The sequence below is a fragment of the Motacilla alba genome, chromosome 4A (genome assembly GCF_015832195.1).
Source record: "Motacilla alba alba isolate MOTALB_02 chromosome 4A, Motacilla_alba_V1.0_pri, whole genome shotgun sequence".
Classification (NCBI taxonomy): Eukaryota; Metazoa; Chordata; class Aves; order Passeriformes; family Motacillidae; genus Motacilla; species Motacilla alba.
In genome coordinates, this window is record NC_052045.1 from 17,489,097 (window position 1) to 17,510,723 (window position 21,627).

The window sequence follows — 21,627 nt, forward strand, 5'->3', positions numbered from 1 at the left end:
ATTTCTGGCATTGCCTTGTTTCTGAAGCAGCCACAACGGGAGATGCAGTCCCTACTCCCATTCCATGTGGGAATGCCTCAGGGAATGTAAACAAAGGGCACCTGAAGGGTGCCTGAAGGGCTGGAGTTTGCAGAACAGCTCTGGTGAGATGCCCGTGCTGTTGCAGTCAGGGTGGTGCCCGAGGTGGGGGTAGATGGCATTGTGTGGCACTGATGGATTTTCCCAGATGGATACCCTCGGGAGGAGATCGTCTATCGCTGGAGACGCTACTCCATCGAGGTTTCTGACCAGCGCACCTGGAGGCTCTACCAGTTCGACTTCACGGGGCTGAGGAACACCTCGGAAGTCCTCAGGACCGGGGCAGGTGAGGCAAGGGGAGGCAGCCCGCTGGAGCACCACTGTGCTGGAGACCCGGTGGGAGGCAAAGCAGTGGGGAAGGGAGGTTACAACAGCATGGTCAGAGAAAAAAGCTAAAAATGAAGGGATGGAGCTTGGCTAGAGGGAGCAGAAGTGATAGGGATGAAGGGTGAGAGGAAGATGGAGCAAGGAGAGGAGAGGCCAGAACCACTGACAGCTGGGGTGACAATGCCAATGTGAATGAAGCTATCCCTAATTGAAAGGTCAGGAGGGAGAGGAGAGGGAACTTAAATCCCCTCTTCTTGCAGTGTGTGCACGCCTGTGTAATCTCTGGGTGATGCTTATGATTGGAACGGGGCTGGAGAAATCAGAACTTGCAGGCCTCGATCTTTCCTTCTGTAAACTCGTGTCAGGCTGATGAACGCCTGAACTGTACTTTAAGAGACAGGGACATGGCTGCATGTGTGAAGAAACTAGATAATGGAAGCCCTTCAGCTCCTCCTCCTCATAATAGCTCACATCCCCTTTCCTTCCCACTGACAACTGAGGAAAGCCTCTGGATTCCCGAAGGTGGGGTGAGCTCATACTTCTCAGCCCTCTGAAACAGCCAGGAGCAGTGCTTCTCCCACTCTGCAGGAAGCTGCTGCTCTCAACAGTGGCAGCCAGGGTAGAAAGGCAGCACAAACTGGGACAAGAAATGAAAGTGTCTTGAATGCACCAGTGGCCCTCTGATGTTTGTAATTCTCTTTTTTTGGTAATTGCTTGCAAGCTCCATCTTAACCCCAGAGCTGTCAGGTGGCTTTCTTCCAATACTCACTGTGAGCCTCTGAAAAAAGAAAGAACCACCACTGTAAGTTGCCAAATGAGCAATTAGGATGTACAGCACCACATGCCTTTTCCAGAGGCAGAACCAGACTCTCAGTGGAAGTGATTGAAGGACACCTCCTTTGTCACAGCTCAGGTAGTTCGTTAGCAAGCCAGGCCATGCAGCCTGTTACAGCCAAAGAGCTTCTATAGAAAAGAAACCCTTGCAGCAATCAGCTGAAGATAAATGCTGTCTGCAGTTCCTTCCCTGAAACTTTTCCAGACTCTCTGCTTTTCAGTGTCCTTAGCCAGGCCTGTACAAATGCAGCTTGGTGGCCATATGGACAACCAGGCAAACAGCCAGTTGGGCAACCATAAAGTCAGCTCTTAAATTAGTCACAAAGGCATCAAGCAGGACAGCTACAGAGCCAGCCATGTAGCCACAGAATCCACTAGCTACAAAACCAGACAGTCACCAAACGTACTCAGCCAGCCACGTGAAGTTAACAGTCTGGGCAGCTACAAAACCAGATGGACAGGCACTTAAAGCAATGAAAAAGCCTCATCAGAAACTCCAAATTCTGAAACTTTGCTGATTTTTCTGCCTTAAGAAGCCTCATGTTGTGGTGCCAATGTCTGTTGCTTTTTCCTAGGGGAGTACATGGTGATGACAGTTTCTTTTGACCTAAGCAGACGTATGGGTTACTTTGCCATTCAGACCTACATTCCCTGCATCCTGACTGTTGTTCTTTCCTGGGTTTCCTTCTGGATCAAGAGAGACTCTACGCCAGCCAGGACATCTCTGGGTAAGAGACAGGATGATGCATGTCTGATGCTTGTCAAACTCTGCCAGGCAAGCAGACTGGCAGTGTTGGACTACAAAATCTCCTGAAGCACTTTGCCATTTTCTAGCATTTTTGAGCTTACAAGAGAATATTCCACTCCTTCAGCTTCCTGTGTGTAACACTCCACAGCTCAACCAAATCTCCAGCTGTGCTGGCATGGGCTGCTGGATTACCTCAGGAGAGCACCTCACTCTCATGGCTTCATCTGAAACCCAACCACAGCCTTTTCTGTGGGAAATCTAGGACTTTTGAACAATTGATTAATATGATTAAGTAGAAGCTGTTTATTGTTTACATTATTCATATATTTACAGATTTTATAAACTACTAAGTACACACTTTTTGATTGGTTCCTTTTGTCTTGTTCACTCATTTTCTGTTTTTATTTCTTGAAGTATATGATTGGTTACAGTCTAGGTGTTTTACAGTCTTCTGTTATCTAGTTCTTGTGGTCTTGGTATTTGGTTTCTCAGCTTCTTCTTTCTTAATTTAGCCATTTTTTGTTCTAATAGTCTTGATGAATTCTTGAGGTTTTGATAACAAGCTTAGCAGCAGGTTGGCTGGTGCACACTATGGCCTAACCCTTGCAAATACATTGCAACACTTTTTCCAAGCTGACAATGGGATATTTTCATGCACCAAAAAGGAGAAAAAGGAGCTGAGCTGTGGCATTGCAGTGCTGCCCAAAGGGCTCCTGTCACATGCACATTTTCCACATTTCTTCACAACTTCTCAAGGCTTTTGTGTAGGGCTGCTGACAGGAAGGTTGTAGGGTTAATGGGCAAAGTTGCTTGGCTGCATGCACAGGGCCCCAGGCTCTGGCAGGAGCTGGAAGCCCTGTAGGTACAACCTTTTTCTGTCAGTCACCCCACAGGACCCAGAGAGTGACAACAGCTCTGCCTATTGTTTAGATTTTCTCAGCAAACTGCAGTGGCTCCTTGAGGCAGGAGAAACACTTCTGTTGATTGAATGCTGCTCTCATAGGTGCTGGGGACATCTTTGCAGTCTTTAGTACTTTTTGGCTGTATCTGCATTTTGCAGCAAGCTGTGATTCCCAGTGCTGTCCTTCCTATCAGCCCCACTGACTTTGCCTTTAATTGGAGGTAGCATTCCCAGCCCTGCCTGCAGGTCTCTGTGCAGATGGAGAGGAGAGGAGAGGAGAGGAGAGGAGAGGAGAGGAGAGGAGAGGAGAGGAGAGGAGAGGAGAGGAGAGGAGAGGAGAGGAGAGGAGAGGAGAGGAGAGGAGAGGAGAGGAGAGGAGAGGAGAGGAGAGGAGAGGAGAGGAGAGGAGAGGAGAGGAGAGGAGAGGAGAGGAGAGGAGAGGAGAGGCCATCAGCTATTCAGAGCCCATCCATGATGGCCATGTCTCCCCACCTCCCTCTCAAAATTAATTAGTTTGGTGCTCCTGGAGGGAGGAGGAGGAGGAGGGTGTCATTTCCAATGAAGGTGAGGGTGTGCCGTAGTCTGTGGCTGGTAAAGGAATGAACAGCAAGAGGAAAGTGTGCACGGCTCTAGTGACTGTCTCGAATAACAAAGGCAGGTTTCCCCAGGAGAGGGGCCCCTCTCTATGGAAAGGGACTACAGCCCAAGAAGAATAATGTATTCTCTCCACAGCCCCTGTTGTACTTAACACAAATGATCCCCAGCACACTTCGAGCCTGCCAGCCTACATTAGGGAGATGTACACTGGAGCAGTTCCACTGGCACTTCAAAACCATGGGAAGTCACATCACATCTCCCAGTGCAAGTACGGCAGGAAAACGAAAATCTTTTGCCATGCTCACCCCCAGAGCCACTGAGGTGACCTCAGGAAAGGGTGGCAGGTGGATGTAAGTGGATGCTAGAGAAGGAGGAACAGGTGGACTTCCTGCTTCTTCCCCACATCCTGAAAATCAGTGGATGAGATCACAGGACCAAGTCCTGTATCTGATCCTTTGTTGGCTCCTGACACTTAATCTCTGGAAGCAGAAACGTGAGCACTGCTGCTCCTGCAAAAACGATTCCAAGCCCCACTCATGTCAAAAGAAATTCCTTATCACCTCCTACACACTTGCCCTCTGCATCAAGGAATGGATAGATTGTGAAAAGCTGTCTCTGAAGAATAGCCAGGAGCAGATTGGAAATTTATGGAATCAGACCAAGGAAATAAAGGAAACCTTGTGGCTGGTATCTACTACAGGGCAGCCTGATGACCAGGGAGCAGAACAGCACTGACAGATTTTTTCAGGACATTTTCCAAAGAGCACAAGGGCTCTCAATCCTCAGGTGTAAGAATTCAGGAAAGGAAGGCAAGAGACCAGCATGGATGCGTCAAGAGCTTCTGGTCAGACTAAAGGACAAGAAGGAAATGCACAGGCAGTGGAAGCAGGGCCAGGCATCCAGGAAGAACTACAGGGACACTCCCAGTTGTGCAGGGATGGGGTTAGGGATGAGAGGATAGTAACATGGGCTTCTCCAGGTTTGTCAGCCAGAAAAGGAAGGTCAAAGCAAGTGGAATACAACTGGAAAACTGGTAAAAATTGATGAGAAGGAGGCTGAGGTACTTTTTTGCCTCAGTCTTCACTGGAAACGTCTCTCCCCACATTCCACAGTGGGTGGATTGCAAGACAAGGACTGGAGCAGCAAAGTCTCTCTCACTGCAAGAGAAGATCAGCTTTGAGACCACCTGAAGAACCTGAACATCCATAAGTCTATGGGACCTGACAAGATGCATCCCAGTGCATGGCTGATGAGGTTTCCAAGCCACTCTCCATGATACTTGCAAAGTCATGGTAGTTACCAGAAAAGGGGAAATATTGCACCCATTTTTTCAAAGGGTAGAAAGGAGGACCCCAGGAACTACAGACCTGTCAGCCTCCCGTCTGTGCCTGGGAAGATCATGGAACAGATCCTTCTAGAAGCTGTGCTGAGGCACATGAAGGACAGGAGGTGAGGGCAAGCCCTGCCAGACCAACCCAGCCTCATGCAGAGTCTGAGTTTTCCACTTATTTACCAGTCCACATTGATGATCTGTGTGATACCTGAGTTCTGAACATCATTCTTTTTCATAAAGCATTGTCAGAGGGTTCCTCAAGACCAGAGTCTGGCTGGTCGCAGAGCCAAAATGGGACCAGACAACCAGAGCAGAGGGGAAGTGGGGGTGTTCTGAGGGGTGGATGCGTGTAGAAGACAGATGTACTCCTTGTCAGTACTTAGGCCAGCTGTCTTCTCTCTCAGGTATCACAACTGTGCTCACCATGACCACCCTGAGCACCATCTCCCGCAAGCACCTGCCCCGTGTTTCCTACATCACAGCCATGGACCTCTTTGTCTCTGTGTGCTTCATCTTCGTCTTCGCCGCTCTCATGGAGTACGCCACGCTCAACTACCTGGTGGGAAACAAGAAACCACTGGAGCACAGCCACAGGAAAGCCAGGCTGGTAGGTCAGAGGGGCCAGCAGAGGTGGATGCTGTTACAACCCCAAGCTATTTAAAAATACCCTTCCTGAGCCTGCATTGGAAACTGCTGATGTGGTTTAGGGCCTGACCCATACTGAGTTCACCCAGTCTTACTCCACTCTGTGTGCTGGGTCTGAGAGGTGAGACACGACCAGAAAAAGCAGCTGAGGCTCCCTTAAAACAAGGAAGCCCCTGTCAGAGCCAGGTACCTTGTGCTCTCTTCAGAATTGCTGGAGAGCTTCCCAGAACAGTTTAGAATGACTCACATGACTGAATGTAAATGCCACTTTAAGACACCTCTATCAGTTTGATCTCTGGGTTACAGAGGTATCTTAGGTCACAGAGATGGAGAAACTGACCCTTTTTTGTGGTCTTCCATTGGAAGATCTCCTGAGTGTGATGATAGTGAGTCCACGTTGGCCATCATTCTCTTCATCCTTATCCTCTATCATGAGATCTGCCCTAGCTCATGGCAGGTACTTCTGGCACATGAACTGAAAGAGGCCTCTGACCTGGGGCAGAACTGAAACAGAAAAAGACATATCTCTTCTGGGCCAGGCTCATTTCCCAGCACATTTCCCATATCCCCCTCCCCTCACAGCCCAGGGTGGACAGAGCTCTTCCATGAGGCTCATGATGGGCCAAGAAGAGCCAGACACAGCCTTTCCCCACCTTTTCTCCAGAAACTGGCAGCAACCAGCAGACACATCTAGGCTGTGTGCTGTGTCTTCAGAGACAGCTGAGCTCAGGGAAATGGGGGAAGAGACCAGAACAGATCGAACAGGTCGTGTTCCTGCACTGACTATTATTGGCACAGACGGGCAATCAGTGCAATCAGACCTTTGCTGAGTAGGGCTGTGCCCTGGGGTGCCAGGGAGAACACTCACAGTCATGCAGGGAGCTGCCAGTTCCCCAAACATGGTGATTCATAACCAGGTGCAGAGACTGGGGATGATCAGTCATCCCCCTCCCTGAACTGCTCTGAACTGCACCCATGATGATCTGATCTGCTGCCAGCTGGGTGGGGGTTGGTGTCCAGAACACGTTTTACTGCCTTTTCCTCCCCTTTAACCTGCCTGCCTCTCCCCCTCACAGCCACCTGCCGGTGCACAGGTGATGCCAACCTTCACCACCATCAACATCAACCACATCATGCACTGGCCCCCCGAGATAGAGGAGGATGAGGATGACGAGCCCGGCTCCCCGTGCCTGGAGGGAAAGGAGTGTGAGAGGTTCTTCTGCTGCATCGAGGACTGTCAGACGGGAATGTGGCGGGAGGGGCGGGTCCGCATCCACATATCCCGCCTGGACTCCTACTCCCGCGTCTTCTTCCCCACCGCCTTCCTGCTCTTCAACATCGTCTACTGGATTGCCTATCTCTATCTCTAGCCCTTCTTTGTCCTCGGCTGGAATGGACAGGGCACCAGCAAGAGGGGCTTCTCGAGGAGCATAGAGAACAGCATCTCTCCTGTTGTAGTCAGCTGTCAGTCTGAACAACCCGACCTGGTGATTCCCTCTTCCTGCTCTCTCATCTCTTCTGAGAAGAAACAAACAGCTTTTTTTTTTAACCTTCTAACACATCTTTTTAGAGAATCTACCGTTCCCTAGACAGCCCTCTTTCCAGCACCACCAGCATTGTACTCCTTGTAAGATTACCCAAAAACATCCTATTCCCATCTCAAGCATTAGGGATTTTGTCAAAAAAAAAAAAAAAACAAAACAAAAAACAACAAACCTTAATGCATTTCATTTTTCCATCCAGTTCTACTCTGAAATTTCAAGGGAAGTGATGGCAAACGGAGTTTTCTGCATAGTTATTAAGACTGCAAAGGAAATAAAATACATCCTACGACTTCTGCACCACTTCCACCAGAACAGACTTTGTGGGGTGCTAGAAGCTCGGAAAGGTCAGAAGGAAATAGTGTGGACAAAGACAGCAGTGCAGTTTTCCCAGAGCAGCTGGGCTTGGCTGAAACATTTTGGGCCTGCCCAGACATCTGATGGTGGCACTGACGAGGATGGAGTTGCTGCAAGCCTCCCCCAGCTCCCCACAGAGTATCTCTGAAGCATTCCTCATGGATCACTCCAGGACACCCTCCCACTGAGGCACTGCTGATTCCCACCCGACGTGATGAAAAGCACTTCCAAGCTGGAAGGGCCCACCTGCCTTACAGGAGCAGGCTCTTCAGGGCCCACGGTGACATTTCCGCTGTGTGACCAGGACTCAGAGCAGGCTTTGCAGTTGGGCATAGCTAGAAGAGGGAGGAAGTCCTTGTGAGAAGGGCCAGAAGAAGCCTCCTGAGCCTGTTGTGAGGTAGTTCTCTTTGGCCTGTCTCACATGGGCTGTGAATCACAGAGGGGCAGTGCTGTCCCACGCAGTGACACTCGCTGATGCCTTCAGATCTGTGCTGGGTGGTCGGTGCCAACCTGGGGAAGAGGTAGAGGAAAGGGAACACACAGCTTCCAGTGCATTCCTGCAGCTCAGATGTGTTCCCTTATTTATTTTTTTTTCATAATTGCATAAAACAAGAGTTTTCACTCTAAATGGATGGCCCCTCCCAGTTGCCATCATCACTTGGCCTGTTTCCTCATAAAATCAGGAAATGGAGTGAGTTGTCCGTGATGGATTTTAAGAAGGATAAACGTTGTAAGATGGTCCCATCTTAAAGAGATGGAGAAATGCATTACACAGTTTCAGCTGGGGAGGAACTGCATAATAAAGAAGAGAAAACTCAGGCCCAAGGTCCATAATGTGTCAACTGGCTGCCTCCCCATTTACACCAGCTGCTGATGTGGCCCACAGCATGATTGTGACAAGCAGTGGGCTGTTAATAGTTACTTACTGTGTAAATTAGAAACAAAAAGATCTTTCTTTAAAAACAGCATGTTTTAGAAAAAAAATAGGACTTAAAAGGCTTGTCAGGAGAAGAAAGCTGGCATGGCTGCAGAGGAAAAGTTAGGAAAGGCTGGCTCACAGGACAGCTAACAGGGACAGGAGGTTTTATATATTCTTGGAGAGCAATTTGGTCTGGTTTTGAGACAGATTTTGACACTGTTAAATCTGATCCGAATAATGAAGTGTCATGTTTAATTCATTCACAAATGCAGCCTTACCTGGGTTCCAGATGAACAGCTAGAGCATCTTATTAAGTATACAATAGTACAACACTCAGCTAAGTATAACCTAATGGGGTCAGACCAGCAGAGCTCTGAAAGGGGAAATTGTGACTGTCTAACCTGTTACAGTTCTTTTAAAATACCAAGGAAGAGATAAAGGTTACTCAGAAGCATAATTTGCTTAGCTACTCCGACAGCTTTTGAAAGGGAGGAAAGAAATTGTAGCGGGCGGTTCTAACTGAGGAAATTGATTTAGCAAAAGAATTATTAAGGAGGTTCTAATTAGAGGAAATTAACTGAGGAGAGGGGGGGAAAAAAGAATTGTTAAGGAGGCTCTAATTAGAGGAAATTAATGTTTTAGAGAGAAAGACACAGAGAGGGAGAAGTCTAAGAAAAGAATCAAAACAACTTGCAGACAAGGGAAGCTGCTGGGTGACAGTGCCGACTCCCAGCCAAGCTGGCTGATGTTCTGCTCCCAGTAGCAAAGCGTTATTAGATGTAGCAACAGAAAAACCTCCTATGACTCAGCCCTACACCGACAGGAGCTGGATTAAACAGGGTCCTGTGATCTCTTTGGGGAGCCAAAAGGAAAGAGCATCCTCGATTAAAACTGGCTCACACGACAGGCTCTGAGTGAAGCACGTCCTCACATTCGGGGAGGCAGCTGTCGGGGCTGTGTGGGAGGGGACGCCCCGGTGGCAAGCCAGGGTCTGTGCCAGATACCTCCTCAACAGGATGGTGGCATGAACGGTGTGCAGGCAGTGGAGGCTGCACTGAGCACAGGGAGCGAAATGTGGAAGGGAAAAATTACCAGCCCTGTGCAACGGAGCCCGAACAGCTGCAATTTGCTGTAGCTTCGGAGCTCTTGGTGAACACATATGATTATCATGGGCACTGGAGAACAGGCTTCAGCCCTGAGAGCAGCAACTTGTTGAAATTAGACCTTTTACAAAATCAGCCAGGAGAGAAACGGGTGTACAAAAACCTAAGAGGACAAAGTAGACTTGAAAGATTGTAAGATTTCACCAAAGAAAGATAAAGCCAACACACACCTAGGTAATTTAACCAATGATGGAGGATTTGACAGAGGAAAATAGTCTAGCGTGGGCTGGAGCACAAGGAAGCTGATTACTAAGGCTGGGGAAGGAGGAGGGAGGGGGCTTTTTGGCTTAGGGAAGTCTGTGCCCATCATCCATAGCACAATAAATAAAGGCATGCACAAATTCAATCATGTTTTTTATTTTCTATAGTATAAAAAAAAAATGAAAAGAAAAGAAGAAAAAAAAAAGGAAAGCTAAGAAAAGCCAAAAAGGAAAATCTGCCATTCTTTTGGAATTACTTTGCAAGGCTCCAGTTTCCTTATAGAATGTTTTTTTCCAGCTATCAGAAAGGGACCCAGGGCACAGAGACATCCAGTAGCTGTGACTCGCCCTGCTCAGCATGGCCCTGGGAGTCTCTCTCTCTCTCTGTGCCCTTCTAGGCTGGCATTAGACACAGACCAAACCCATGGGGCTGTGCTGCTCTGGGCAGGGAGAACAGAGGCACCAGGGCTGCTGCAAAGCACTCGGGTTGCTTCAAACACCTGAGTGGCTGTGCTGCCACTCTCAGGGAGGTTTAAACATTCTTCCCTTCCCAGGAATTTGGTGGAGGAGCTGTCAGCCTCACAGCCAAGTGGGCACTGGGCTTCCCTCACCTCCTGCCTCCCCTTCCCAGGGAGCAGCAAGCCCCATTCCCACCCCTGCATATCCCCCTGCCACGGTGAAGACAAACACAGCCCAGGGCAGCAGGAGCAGGCAGTGACCTGTCCCTCTGTGCTGGGCGTGGTGAGGCCACTCCTCAGCTCCTGGCGCCAGTTTTGGAAGGGTCTGGAGCACAAGCCTGATGAGGGGAAGCTGAGGGAGCTGGGGGGGAGGGGGGCTCATCCTGGAGAAAAGGAGGCTCAGGAGAGACCTTATGGCTCTACAGCTCCCTGACAGGAGGGTGTCATGAGGGGTGGATCAGTCACTTCTCCCAGACCACAAGAAACAGGAGAAGAGAGAACATACTCTAGGTGTGCCAGAGCAGGTTTAGGTTGGATATCGGGGAAAAATTCCTCATTGGCAGAGCGGTCAGGCTGTGGAACAGGCTGCTCAGGGAAGTGGTGGAGTCACTGTCCCTGGAGGTGTTCAAAAGATGTGGAGATGTGGCACCTGGGGAGATGGTTTAATGGAGCTCTTGGCAGTGTTAGATTTACATTTGGACACAATGATCATAAAAGGTCTTTTCCAACCTAAATGATTCTGTGATTCTATCAATCTACTATCCTTGTACCTAATGATGGAGACTGGAAATTATGATCTCAGCATTCATGTCTTGTGGCCTTTTTTTGGAATATAAAAGGAAATCAGGAAGAAGGTTGATTTTTCATTTCTCTGCCTCCAATTCCTATTCTTCCCCTCCAAATTATGCCACATAAGGAACCATTTTTAGCCTGTATGCTCTTCAGGACAGGGATTCTGTTCCTGTGTGTTTGTGCAGGGGCTGGCACTCTGGGGCTTGGTCCTTAACTGAGATTTCTGGATGCTTCTTACTATACATAATAAACAACATTATACACTGCCCATGCTCACCACTGTCTATCTACACCTTGTAAGAGGGGTAAAAATTGTCCCCTGGCCCCTTCCTGATGGGGTTACTGGAGCTGGTTCATTTATTTATGTCCAGAGAAAACTATCTTGTTGGAAAGTAGGGGAAAATGTCACTGATGTTTTTGATGGGTGGTGGATATTTTTAGGTTTGTTGTTTTTCTTAGGAAAGGCAGAAGTTGCTTCAAGTCAGCGCTGCTCAGGAGCAGCCTCAGCCATTCAACGTCATTGTTTGAAAAGCAGGAGAAGGCCTTGCTTGTCCCCCTCCCTCTGTTGCCATTGTAAATAAAATAACTGATGTTTCCCCCAGTGTCTTGGGGTGGAGGGGGTTTGGCAGTAATATTTGGTGGAGTTTATTTCAGCCTTTCTGTATTTCCATTCGTGCTGGTGACTTTTGGAGCAATCGCAGCCCAAGGGACAGCCCCAGCTCTGGAGAAGGCCTCGCTCAACAGCCACCCTCTTGTCCCTGGGCCCACACAGCCACATCTGTGCCACTTCAACCTTTTAATCATTTTTTCCCCCTTTCTTCCCCACTTTTGGGTGCCAGTGGAGGCGTTGTTACTTACCACTGAGGCACAGGGAGGGAAGGTGCTGCTCCCTGAGTGCCCTGGGGCAGAGGCCCCTGGCTTGGCACCAGCCCACAAACGCAGCACCTCCACCTCTCCCTGGCACACTGTGCATCCCTCCAGGATTCAGCAGTTCCCAAAATGTTAAAAACATGAGGTCATGAAGGGGGAGGGAAGGGGAGAAAAGAAAGTTATATTAAGTCGTTACTTTTTATATTCCTAATATATATTCATTCTAATTTGTCTTCCTCTTAATGCCTCAGAGTTGTAGGCCTTGGGAAGATTGAATTTAAGGAGAAGGAGAGTGGCCAAAAATGTTCCAAGCTGTGTGCCTCAGGGTGAGGGGGGAGACACAAACACTCCTGCCTGCATGGGAGGGGATGGGATGGGAGCTGCCTCCCCTCAGGGAGAAATGGCCCCATCACCCAACACAACCTCGGGCAGCCCATGAAGGGCAGGAGGCACCTGCTGTGAAGGGCTGGGGTAGAACACATCAGAGTGGGTGAGGAAACCCAGGAACCCAGGGGAAATGCACTATTGCCTGCAGACCTCTAATAAAAAAAAAACTAAAAAAAAAAAAAAAAAAAGATTTTCTTAAATTTTTTTAATTTTTAAAGGATTGTGCTGGTAAAAAATGACTCAATTTTCTGCCAGAAGGACTCTCAGGTCTTTCAGGTTGGTTTTTTGTTGTTATTGATGCTTGACACTGTTTTACCCCTCTCTACTTGTTTTTTCCCCTTCTACCCACATATTCCAGAAAAAGTAAATAGTAGAGTCTGGGCCCTCTCTGTCCCAGCCACACTTCTGGCACCATCTGAGCCTCTATGAGAGTAAGAACAATGCAGGATGGAGGAGAGCTAGGAAGCCTCAATATCTGCTCTGAGCAGGTCGGCATAGCAACATCTCCAGGGAGAGCGCTCCATGGGGTAATTTCCATTCACTTTAAAGCCCACTTGGGCCGCTGGAGTGGTCTAAAAGGGACTCAGAAAAAGCCTGTTAATTAGGATTAGCAGCTTCAGGAACATCAAGCCACAGTGCTCTGAGCTGAGCCATTTAGCTGAGAGAACTCAAGGCTCTTTATTGCCTCCTTCAGAAGGCACAGCATACCACGTGTCAAGGCAGACGAATTTGAAATCAGATGGCAGAGCCATCTTTGAGGGAAGGGCCCCACCCTGGCTGCTGAATGGCTCTGCAGCCCCTCTCCTGTGTTCACACCCCTCTTTGCTGGGCTCAGGAGGCACAGAGCCCTCTCATCAACACAAATTGCACGGGGTGTGAAACCCACAGGGCGTGTGCTGGGTGCCCCTGGGTGAGGTTTTGGGATGATGCACGTGCCATGGATGTCTAAAGAGCCCCAAGAAAAAGCAGCCACTGTGGACAGGAGGTGGCAGCCATGGGTGTCACCATGCTCCTTCATGGACTCCTTAGAAAAACAAGGCAGGGACATTTTCACCGCTGCTGGGATATGACTTTTATTCAGCTGCCATAAGGTTCCTGCCTTTCATCATTCTGCTGCATGAGAGGCCCAAGGAAGGTGCTAAGTCTGTAAAAATGAAACCCATCTTTGCAGCAGCCTGTATCACACAAATGGGCAAAAACAGGCTGCAGGGAAAGGTTGAGTCACTGCCAGGCTGCCACTGGGCTGATTTGCATCTCTGGAGTGTTACTGACCCTGACAAACCTCCTCAGGAACTTTTGCTGCCACCTCCCCTTGCCAAATGTGTGGTGAAACACAGATGTCTCCCTCACATTATTCTGCTTCTCTGGGTGTTTTCACCTCCTCAGGGTAAAACACTACCTGAATCAGAGATGAGCTGAAGGCAGAGCTGCCCATCTGGGACTGGAGTACCAGTTTCCTGGTATAGATCACTCTTCCTGGAGAAATAACTTCAGGTCTGGTCAAAAAATGCCCGTGGCAGCAATTCAGTCCTTCACACTGCCATCTGGTTTTCAAGATCATGCAGTCCAGGCCTGCTGGCAGCCATGCTCTCAGCTGTGCCCATCACAAAGGAAAAAGTCCTTTGCCATATTGACTGCTGGACCAGGATCAGGCAGCTCTGAAACACATTTTAAGGCAGAAAGGGACCTATAGTCTCCTCCCATTCTAGCCACAGAAACTTCCAGTAACCTCAAAGAATATATATATATATATATATATATAGCAGCAGAACCTCACCAGGCCAGAAAGACAGGGAATGCCTGCCCAGGAGTTTACAGCCAGCACCTTGAAAATGTTCAGTATCTGCTGTGGTCCTTGCCATGAGGACATTCCATGAGGACCATCCTTCACCTTCTGTCACAGCCAGCCCCCCCACCAGCAGCCAACAGAGATCAGGAGCTCAGGGAAGGAAGTCAAGAAAATGTGTGAGAAGGAAAAGCTGTAGTAAAGATTTTTAGTCAGCCAGAACTGTCACACCTCAAAATAACAGGTACAATAACAATTCTAGGTGACTGAATGTCTGAGTAAGATCACACATTGGCCAAAAAGGTAGAAACACAGAGTTGAAGAATAGTTTGGGTTAGGAGGAATCTTTCAATTCAATCTAATCCAACCTCCCTGCAATGAGCAGAGAAATGTTCATCTAGATCAGGTTGCTCAGAGCCTCAGAACCTGACCTTGAATGTTCTCAGAGATGGGGCTTCTACCTGAGCAGCCTATGCCAGGTTTTCACCACTCTCATTATAAAAAAAATTGTCCTTGTGTCTAGTCTGAACTTACCATCTTTGAGTTTAAAACCATTATTCCTTGCCCCATTTTGGCACTAAACCAAAGAGCAAAAGGAGCTGCACAGCCCCTGTACCCCTTCTGCCCAGCACCACTGGGATATTAAAGCCTAACAGCTGAGTGGAAGAACATGCTGAGTTCATTCAGGCATTGCTCATTAGTTTCCCATGACTTCTCAATATCCTGCTACTCAATACATTCATCTGGCAGCAAATTAGAGATGAGGGAACAGCGTCTCTCCCTAAGTCAGCCAGAGAACACAAAACAACGAAGCAAAATCATAATAGGCAGGGAAACTTCTTGTGAGTCATCATCTTCCCTCCTTCCCCTCTCCCTTTACAGCTCTGCTGATAGCAGAACCAGAAGGTACCATGCCTGGTTTTTTGCTTTCATTTCACATAAGAAAAGGAAGAAAGCAGCAATTGGATCTTTGTGTCTCTACTTCAGACACCCTGTGCATGCTCTGCTGTGATTGATGGCCCAGTTATGCCAATTCCATGACATAAATTAACTGTCCCTTTCCCTCCATGACCAATAAGATCTTACCCACCCACAATCCCCAAAAAAGGAACACCAAACCAACAAAAAAAAAAAACCCAAGCAAATGGATTCATCAAAGAGAGCACCAGAGCAGTTGTGATCAGTGCAGAACAATCCAGGGGTGCTCCACATAAAAGGAAGCAAAATGGTCTCACGTCTGTAGAACAAAGAAAATGTTTTTGTCAAAGCTTCAGATCCGTGTGTTCAAACTGCAAGGCAGTTTCAGTGGCATTGGTTTTGCTGTATCCTACCACGTATTTCAAATTATAGCTTGATCATCAACTTTCACTGCTCAAAAAGAAAGATAAAAACTTGCTCTAGGCTGCTGTATTTTAAAGAACCATTTCTGATTTCTTTGGCCAAATTTTCAGAACAAATACATTTGTCCTTGAGATACTTTTTATTTGATCTGCATTGATATTCACAAAGCAACCCACTTCTCCCTGGCTGAAGGGACTGAAATGTTTGCTCCAGAGACTTCGGATAAGCCATTAATAAATGTTTCTGGGTTTAGGGGTGATAGGGTCATCATTCCTTGTGGACCTATAGGTGGCCAACATTCCTACAGGGTTTAGTACCTGAATTCAAATTCATTACCAGTGTATATGTATCTATTAGGGAAAAACTTGGCAGGTTGAAACCATCCCCATCTTTCATTAGCTAAAGCAATAGAAATATCTAGTTTGGAACTCTTGGAATCCAAAAGTGCAGGGAACTGAGTCCACATACACCATCCCACCTGTGAAAAGAGGGACGAAGAGAAGTGAGGTCTAGGAAGGGAACGCCATGAGCTCAGCTCATCCCTGGTGTCTGCCACCTCCTTTCTGCTCTGTGACTCCCTACGCTGAGGCTGCTGCCCTTGCAAACTGGAAAATCTGTATTTAGTGATGTGCAAAAACCATCCAAACACACAGGAGGCTGCTCACCCTGTTTGTGCCTAAGCCACATCCACACACAAAACCACTTTTTGACACCAAGTACCTCTTGCAGTGACAGCTTTCACTTGCTGATTGTCCCAGCTCCTCTTCAGGGGGGTTGGTTTTTCTGCTGACTCTTGAAAATACCAAGCCAGGAGGAGAGACCTGGAGTGCTGGAGCTCTGGAGTTTATGGACCATGCTGGCTTTTACCACCTTGGGCCAGCCAGAGGTCCAGGCTCTCCAGGAGCAGTGTCCCAAGGGAGCAGAAATCCATGAGTTTGCAGGAAGAAGGGAGAAAAGCAGGATGTGACTTTAGAAGAGGTTTTACTCCAAAAGGCAGCTGATGAATGCAGGTAAGTCACCTGACCTCACATGTAGTTCATGACTTTGGATGGGACAAGCATAGAGAGGAAAATTTAAAAAAATATTTTTAAAAAATCCAAAAATAATATAGATTTTCGGCCACCTAAAAATGTATCAGAACAGAAACAACTTCTCACTGTGATCAGATTCTAGAGCAAAGCCAGAACTCTCCTCAGAAGATCAGTTTCTTTGTTGGTGGCCTAAAACAGCTTCTGTGAGGATGAAGCACAAGGACCTCACTTTCAAGCAATTAAAAAGCCTCCTGACCCCAAGCCACCCAGAGCAGCTTGCTGAAACACTTCCTAGACCCAGGCCTGGCCCTACACAGTCCCACTGCATGGAGACAGGTGAAAATTGGTCTCCTTCCCCAGCAATCCTACTGTTCTCCCTCACTGGGCCCCAGAAAATGGCATTATACCCATGCTGCATTCAGACATCCTGCTACAGATGACCCCCAAGGGGTCTCAAGTGAAGAGGAAATAAATAGGCTGAGGCACTTTGCTTTTCCTCCGTACAATCCAGGGCAGCCAGGATGCAGCCAAGCTTTTCCTGCACCCTGAAATGGGAGAGAGCCCCTGGCAGGACCCTCATCTCTTCATCTCAGGGATGGCTTATTGCATGGGCAGATTATTCTACTGCAAATTTTATCTTAGCTAAAACTGGAAAAAGTAATCAAGGCAAATGCAACAGCTCAGAAGGAATCAGAGTAGGATTAGACATTTATATGTATAAGAATAGCTTCTGCACTTTGACTTGCTGTGATAAAAATAATAAGAACCTCAGTTTTCACGCTCCAGGGCAGAGAAATGATCTCTGAACAAGGTGTTAGAAACAAATTTCCTCTCACAACAGTGGTGCTCAACTGTCCAGGCCACAGCACAGGATGTGGGGACGAGTGGTAGCCACTGCTAGAGCCACAGCTGGCTGGAAGCCCCTGGGCTTGCTCAGGAGCTGCTGCAGCCACGAGAGCATGAGATGGGTTGCAGTTACCAGAAGTAAATGAAGCAAGGCCATCACTCCCTTTCCTCTTTGCATTCCCTTGCTAGACCCCATCCACACCAAACGAAGACCAGTGAGGTTGTGCGCTGGATTCCAGGGATCTCCTCACTTTCTCTGGCGTGTTGCTCTGCAGAGAGGGATCACTGCCACCCCTCGCCTCCTCCTCCCGCCAGGCTGAGCCTTTAAGTGGTAATGGCCTTAGCTGATTAATAAACTGGCTTGAGACTGCTGATCTCTTTGCACCATTAAACCTTTCCCCAGCGACTCCTCATTAATCCCTCGAAAGTCCTCCTAGATGAGGTTGTTGTTAGCACCATCAATCCTTTTTAAGGCCTCAGTTTGCAGAGGAAAGGAGCAGGGAAGTGCGGGAAAGGGTGCATTTGTCAGGGGAGCCATCTGTTCCCTGGGCTACAGACAGCTAAGGCAGAGCTCAGTGCCTGCTCCCAGGTGAGGGCTGGCCCTGAGCAGCACACACCATCCACCACAGGGCAGGGCAGCACTGCACCAGGCATCTGGGGGATTAAGGAAGGCCAGGAGAAAAAGCTGGCGTTTTTTTTCCCTAATTGCAGTGCCTTTGGCTGGGGCCAGAAGGCTCCAGCACACACGGTCACTGATGAGCTCCTGCTGGTACCTGCAGAGATGCTCTCAAATAAACAGGTCTGGGACAGCAACCACCCACAGCACTGCTACCCATAGACCTGAGCAAGCCCCCTTGCCTTAGCTCCTCTTTCTGATGATTAAAACAGCCACATCTTCAGCCAGAAGACTTGATTTGCCTTAATTCCTCTGGAAAGTGGAATTTGAACCACCCAGAGCCTAACTCCCGGCCACTTTCAGCCTCTTCCCTCATTGTCGGCACACTAGCACTGATTGGCTTTCCTTAGCTCTTCCAGGACTTTCTCACATCCTTAAATCTCATTACTGTGAGCCGTGCTTAGGGGCTTGGAAGGAGGATGGTGGCAGTAGAGGTGCTGAACTCTCCCCACCACTGATGGTGGCAGCATGGAAATCACATCTGCAAAACCACAGCCCAATGTTTCTGCATTTTAACCTAAAACCTCACAAATAATTTTCCCTCCCCTGTGTCTGAAAACTTGCAATTTTCGAACTCTGGGTTTTATGTCCATGTGAGCTTTTCAAATGAACGTTTTTAGATCATGTTTTATAGCTATGAGGTCATATAAGCCTGTCAGCTGGAACTAAGACACAACTGTGACTGCACACAGAGCAAACTGTGCCACTGCTGCTAATGATCCACTGGAGGGAGGGCAGGGAGGGAGAGATGATGCTGGTACAGAAAGTGTGGACAGCAGTTTCCTTCTGGAGCCAGTTGTGGGAGGGATGGCTGCCCAGTGTTCAGGCAACGTCAGAGAAAACAGCTTCAAAGCTTAAATTGGGAGCTTGATTAAACCACAATGCCATTGCTCCCAAAGTGTTGGAACCCAGGGCACAGGGAATGTTTCTCTGCCTGTCCTGAGAAGTCCTGATCCCCAGGAGAGCACTGCTTTTAGCCTTCGTCCATGGAGAAAGCTTCCAAGACTTTGGGATGAATTGGAATATCCGAGTGTGTGCAATAGATAGTGGTACAGCTCATCACAGGGTGAAAAACTTATAGAGTTTGGGTTTTTAGTTTGGAGGTGGATAGGAGACAAGATGGAGGATTTTGGGCGTTGTCTGATCTCCTTCTTGTTCTTCATCTGCTCCATTTCCTGCAGTGCTGGGGGCACGGGGTGATTGGTTAGAAAGAACCACAGTGCAGATGTGTGAACAGAGAAATAATTAGTTATTGGTAGAAAGGTAGAAATAAAATATATTCTAAGAGTGAATTTGACAAAATAGTTTCAAAATATCTTGAATCTGAGCGTCTTGTGCCTTTTGTTGCCTTTCTCTTTGTGTGCTAAGTCTGGAATGACATGCAGAACTGTTGATGAAAGAAAAAATAAACAACAACCTGAAGACTGAAAAAACCAAAAGTTGTGCTCATCTCTCAATCCTGGCACAGAACTTTTTAGGGATCTCCCCATCAGGGGATCCCAGAGGGGGTTTTTACACCAAAGCATGCCCAAGAGGAGCAATGAGAGGGAAAACCCCTGGCACTGGCAGAGCTTGGAAAAGGATTTCTCCATGCCTGGCCAAAGAGCTGCTCAGTGCTGTGCTCCTGATTAGGCCTCCCATGTCTCTGTGCTTCATTTGCCAGCTACAATTTGGAAATGACAGCATCAGTTCTGTGATGCTGGAGATCTGGATGTTGAGAATTTTAGACTTTGTCTGCTGACAAACTCTAACTCCCAAGAAAACACTAAACCTAAAACCATAGAGAAAACTTCCCAAATTAATTAATGACACTAAGATTACAAGTGTGTAGTTAATTAAAAAGTGTGTAATATCACAAAGTAGACAACTTAAAGTTTTAGAATATAATAATATATATAAAACTAAACCAAAAGTTTTAAAGCAGTAACTAATCCTTCTTCTTCATAATTTTAAGTAATTTTAATTAATTAAACAAAAAAGTCCACATTACAAACTTCAAGTAATTATTACATTAAAAATGAAAATCATTTAAGTATCATTTCTTAATTGAATAATTTAACCTTAAAAAACCTGATAAAAATAGTAAATCATTTTATAACTTATTAGTAAAATACTATAAAACTCACAACTTATAATATAAATTAAAAATAATAAACACCTAAATCTTAGTTTTATAATATAATAATGTATACAAAACTAAAATAAAAATTTTAAAGCAGTAACTAATCCTTCCTCTTCACCTTCTTCTTCATAATTTTAAGTAATTTTAAGTAATTAAACAAAAAAATCCACATTACAAACTTCAAATAATTAATTATTAAATTAAAACCAAAAATCATTTAAATATCATTCCTTAAATAATTTAACTTTTTAAAACCTGATAAAAATAGTAAGCCATTCCATAACTTATTTGTAAATGCTATAAAACTCACAACTTATAAATAAAAAATAAACACCTAAATCAAAATACAAGCTATCATCTCAAATACCTTTGATCCCAATCTCAAAAAAAACCCAAAGGAAAAAAAAAAACAACAAAACAAAACAAAAACTAAAACAAACCAAAAACCCAACAGTGTCCTTTCAGTGTGAGCCTTCTTCTGCCACAGAACATGTCTCATGATTAACAAGCAAAACCTCTCCACATCCCCATCAGAGGGCTGGATCTGTTTCTCTTCCCAGCCAGCAGAGCCCATGTGCTGCACGAGTGAAGCACCAGGTGAGTGTGAGCAGGAGTTTGCAGAGGCCGTGGTGGCTTTGGCAGTGGTTCGGTTGGCGCTGAGCTCACCATGTATAGCCAGCAACAGCTGGACTCCACGGGGGAAAAAAGGAAACAACCACACACATGCAAAAATCATCAGTCAGGCTCCTTTTAAATGATTAATGCAGTGCACAGATAAAGGCTTTTCAGCTCCCAAATCTTCACATGATTATATAAACCTTAACTCCTTGCAGCTACTGAGGACCTGTGTTTGTTTGTGGGCATCAACAGCTGCTGTGGTGTTATAAATAGAGCAGAGGGTGAGGATCCCGTGGGCAAACAGAGGAAACCCCAAATTGCTCAAGCCATTGAAACATTCAGGGAGATAAAACACTGCAGTTCTGGAGTGAGCAGTGCTCGAGGGAGGGAGGCGTTACAGCCACCACAAAAGTTGTTTCTGCTCTCTTGGGTCCATACAATTAATTATAGTTATTAATTATTCATGATGTTACATAAATAAGTAATAATTAGTGCCATAATCACCTCAGCCACTGAAGTCGTAGAATCACAGAATTATTTGGGTTGGGAGGGACCTTAAGGATGATCTAGTCCAACCCCTCTGCCATGGGCAGGGACGCTTTTCACCAGACCAGGCTACTCAAAGCCCCATCCAGCCTGGCCTTGGACACTTCCAGGGATGGGGCAGCCACAGCTTTTTTGGGTAACCTGTGCCAGGGTCTCCCCACCCTCACAGGGAAGAATTTCTTCCTCATATCTAATCTAAACCTGCCCTCTGTCAGTTTAAAGCCATTTCCCTTTGTCCCATCAGTAAAAATCCTTGTCCAAATTCCCTCTCAAACTCTCTTGGAGCCCCTGTAGTCTCCCTTGAGGCTTCCCTTCTCCAGGCTGACCAGCGTGGTCCTACTGCCCTGTTCCCCAGCCCTCTCTCTGTCCAGGGAGAACTTCCATGTGACCCCAAATTCATCCCTTGAGGATGGCTTTCCCCAAACCCATTGCCCATTTCTGTGCTGGTGACCCCCATGGGCAGTCCCAGGAGTGCTCACATTTGCAGCAAGATGCTGTGATTTCTTCCTCT

General features: G+C 47.1%; 1 protein-coding gene across 1 annotated transcript in view; it reads left to right on the top strand.

The window, feature by feature from the left end:
• Positions 1-11,159, top strand: part of LOC119695076 (gamma-aminobutyric acid receptor subunit gamma-4) — a 37,490-nt gene extending 26,331 nt beyond the window's left edge. Inside the window, exons 6-9 of the mRNA XM_038122918.1 lie at positions 227-364; positions 1,815-1,967; positions 5,223-5,425; positions 6,540-11,159. Of these exons, the coding sequence (XP_037978846.1) occupies positions 227-364; positions 1,815-1,967; positions 5,223-5,425; positions 6,540-6,833 (788 nt within the window). The 3' untranslated portion in view covers positions 6,834-11,159. The remainder of the gene's footprint in view (positions 1-226; positions 365-1,814; positions 1,968-5,222; positions 5,426-6,539) is intronic.
• The last annotated feature ends 10,468 nt before the right edge of the window (positions 11,160-21,627 follow it).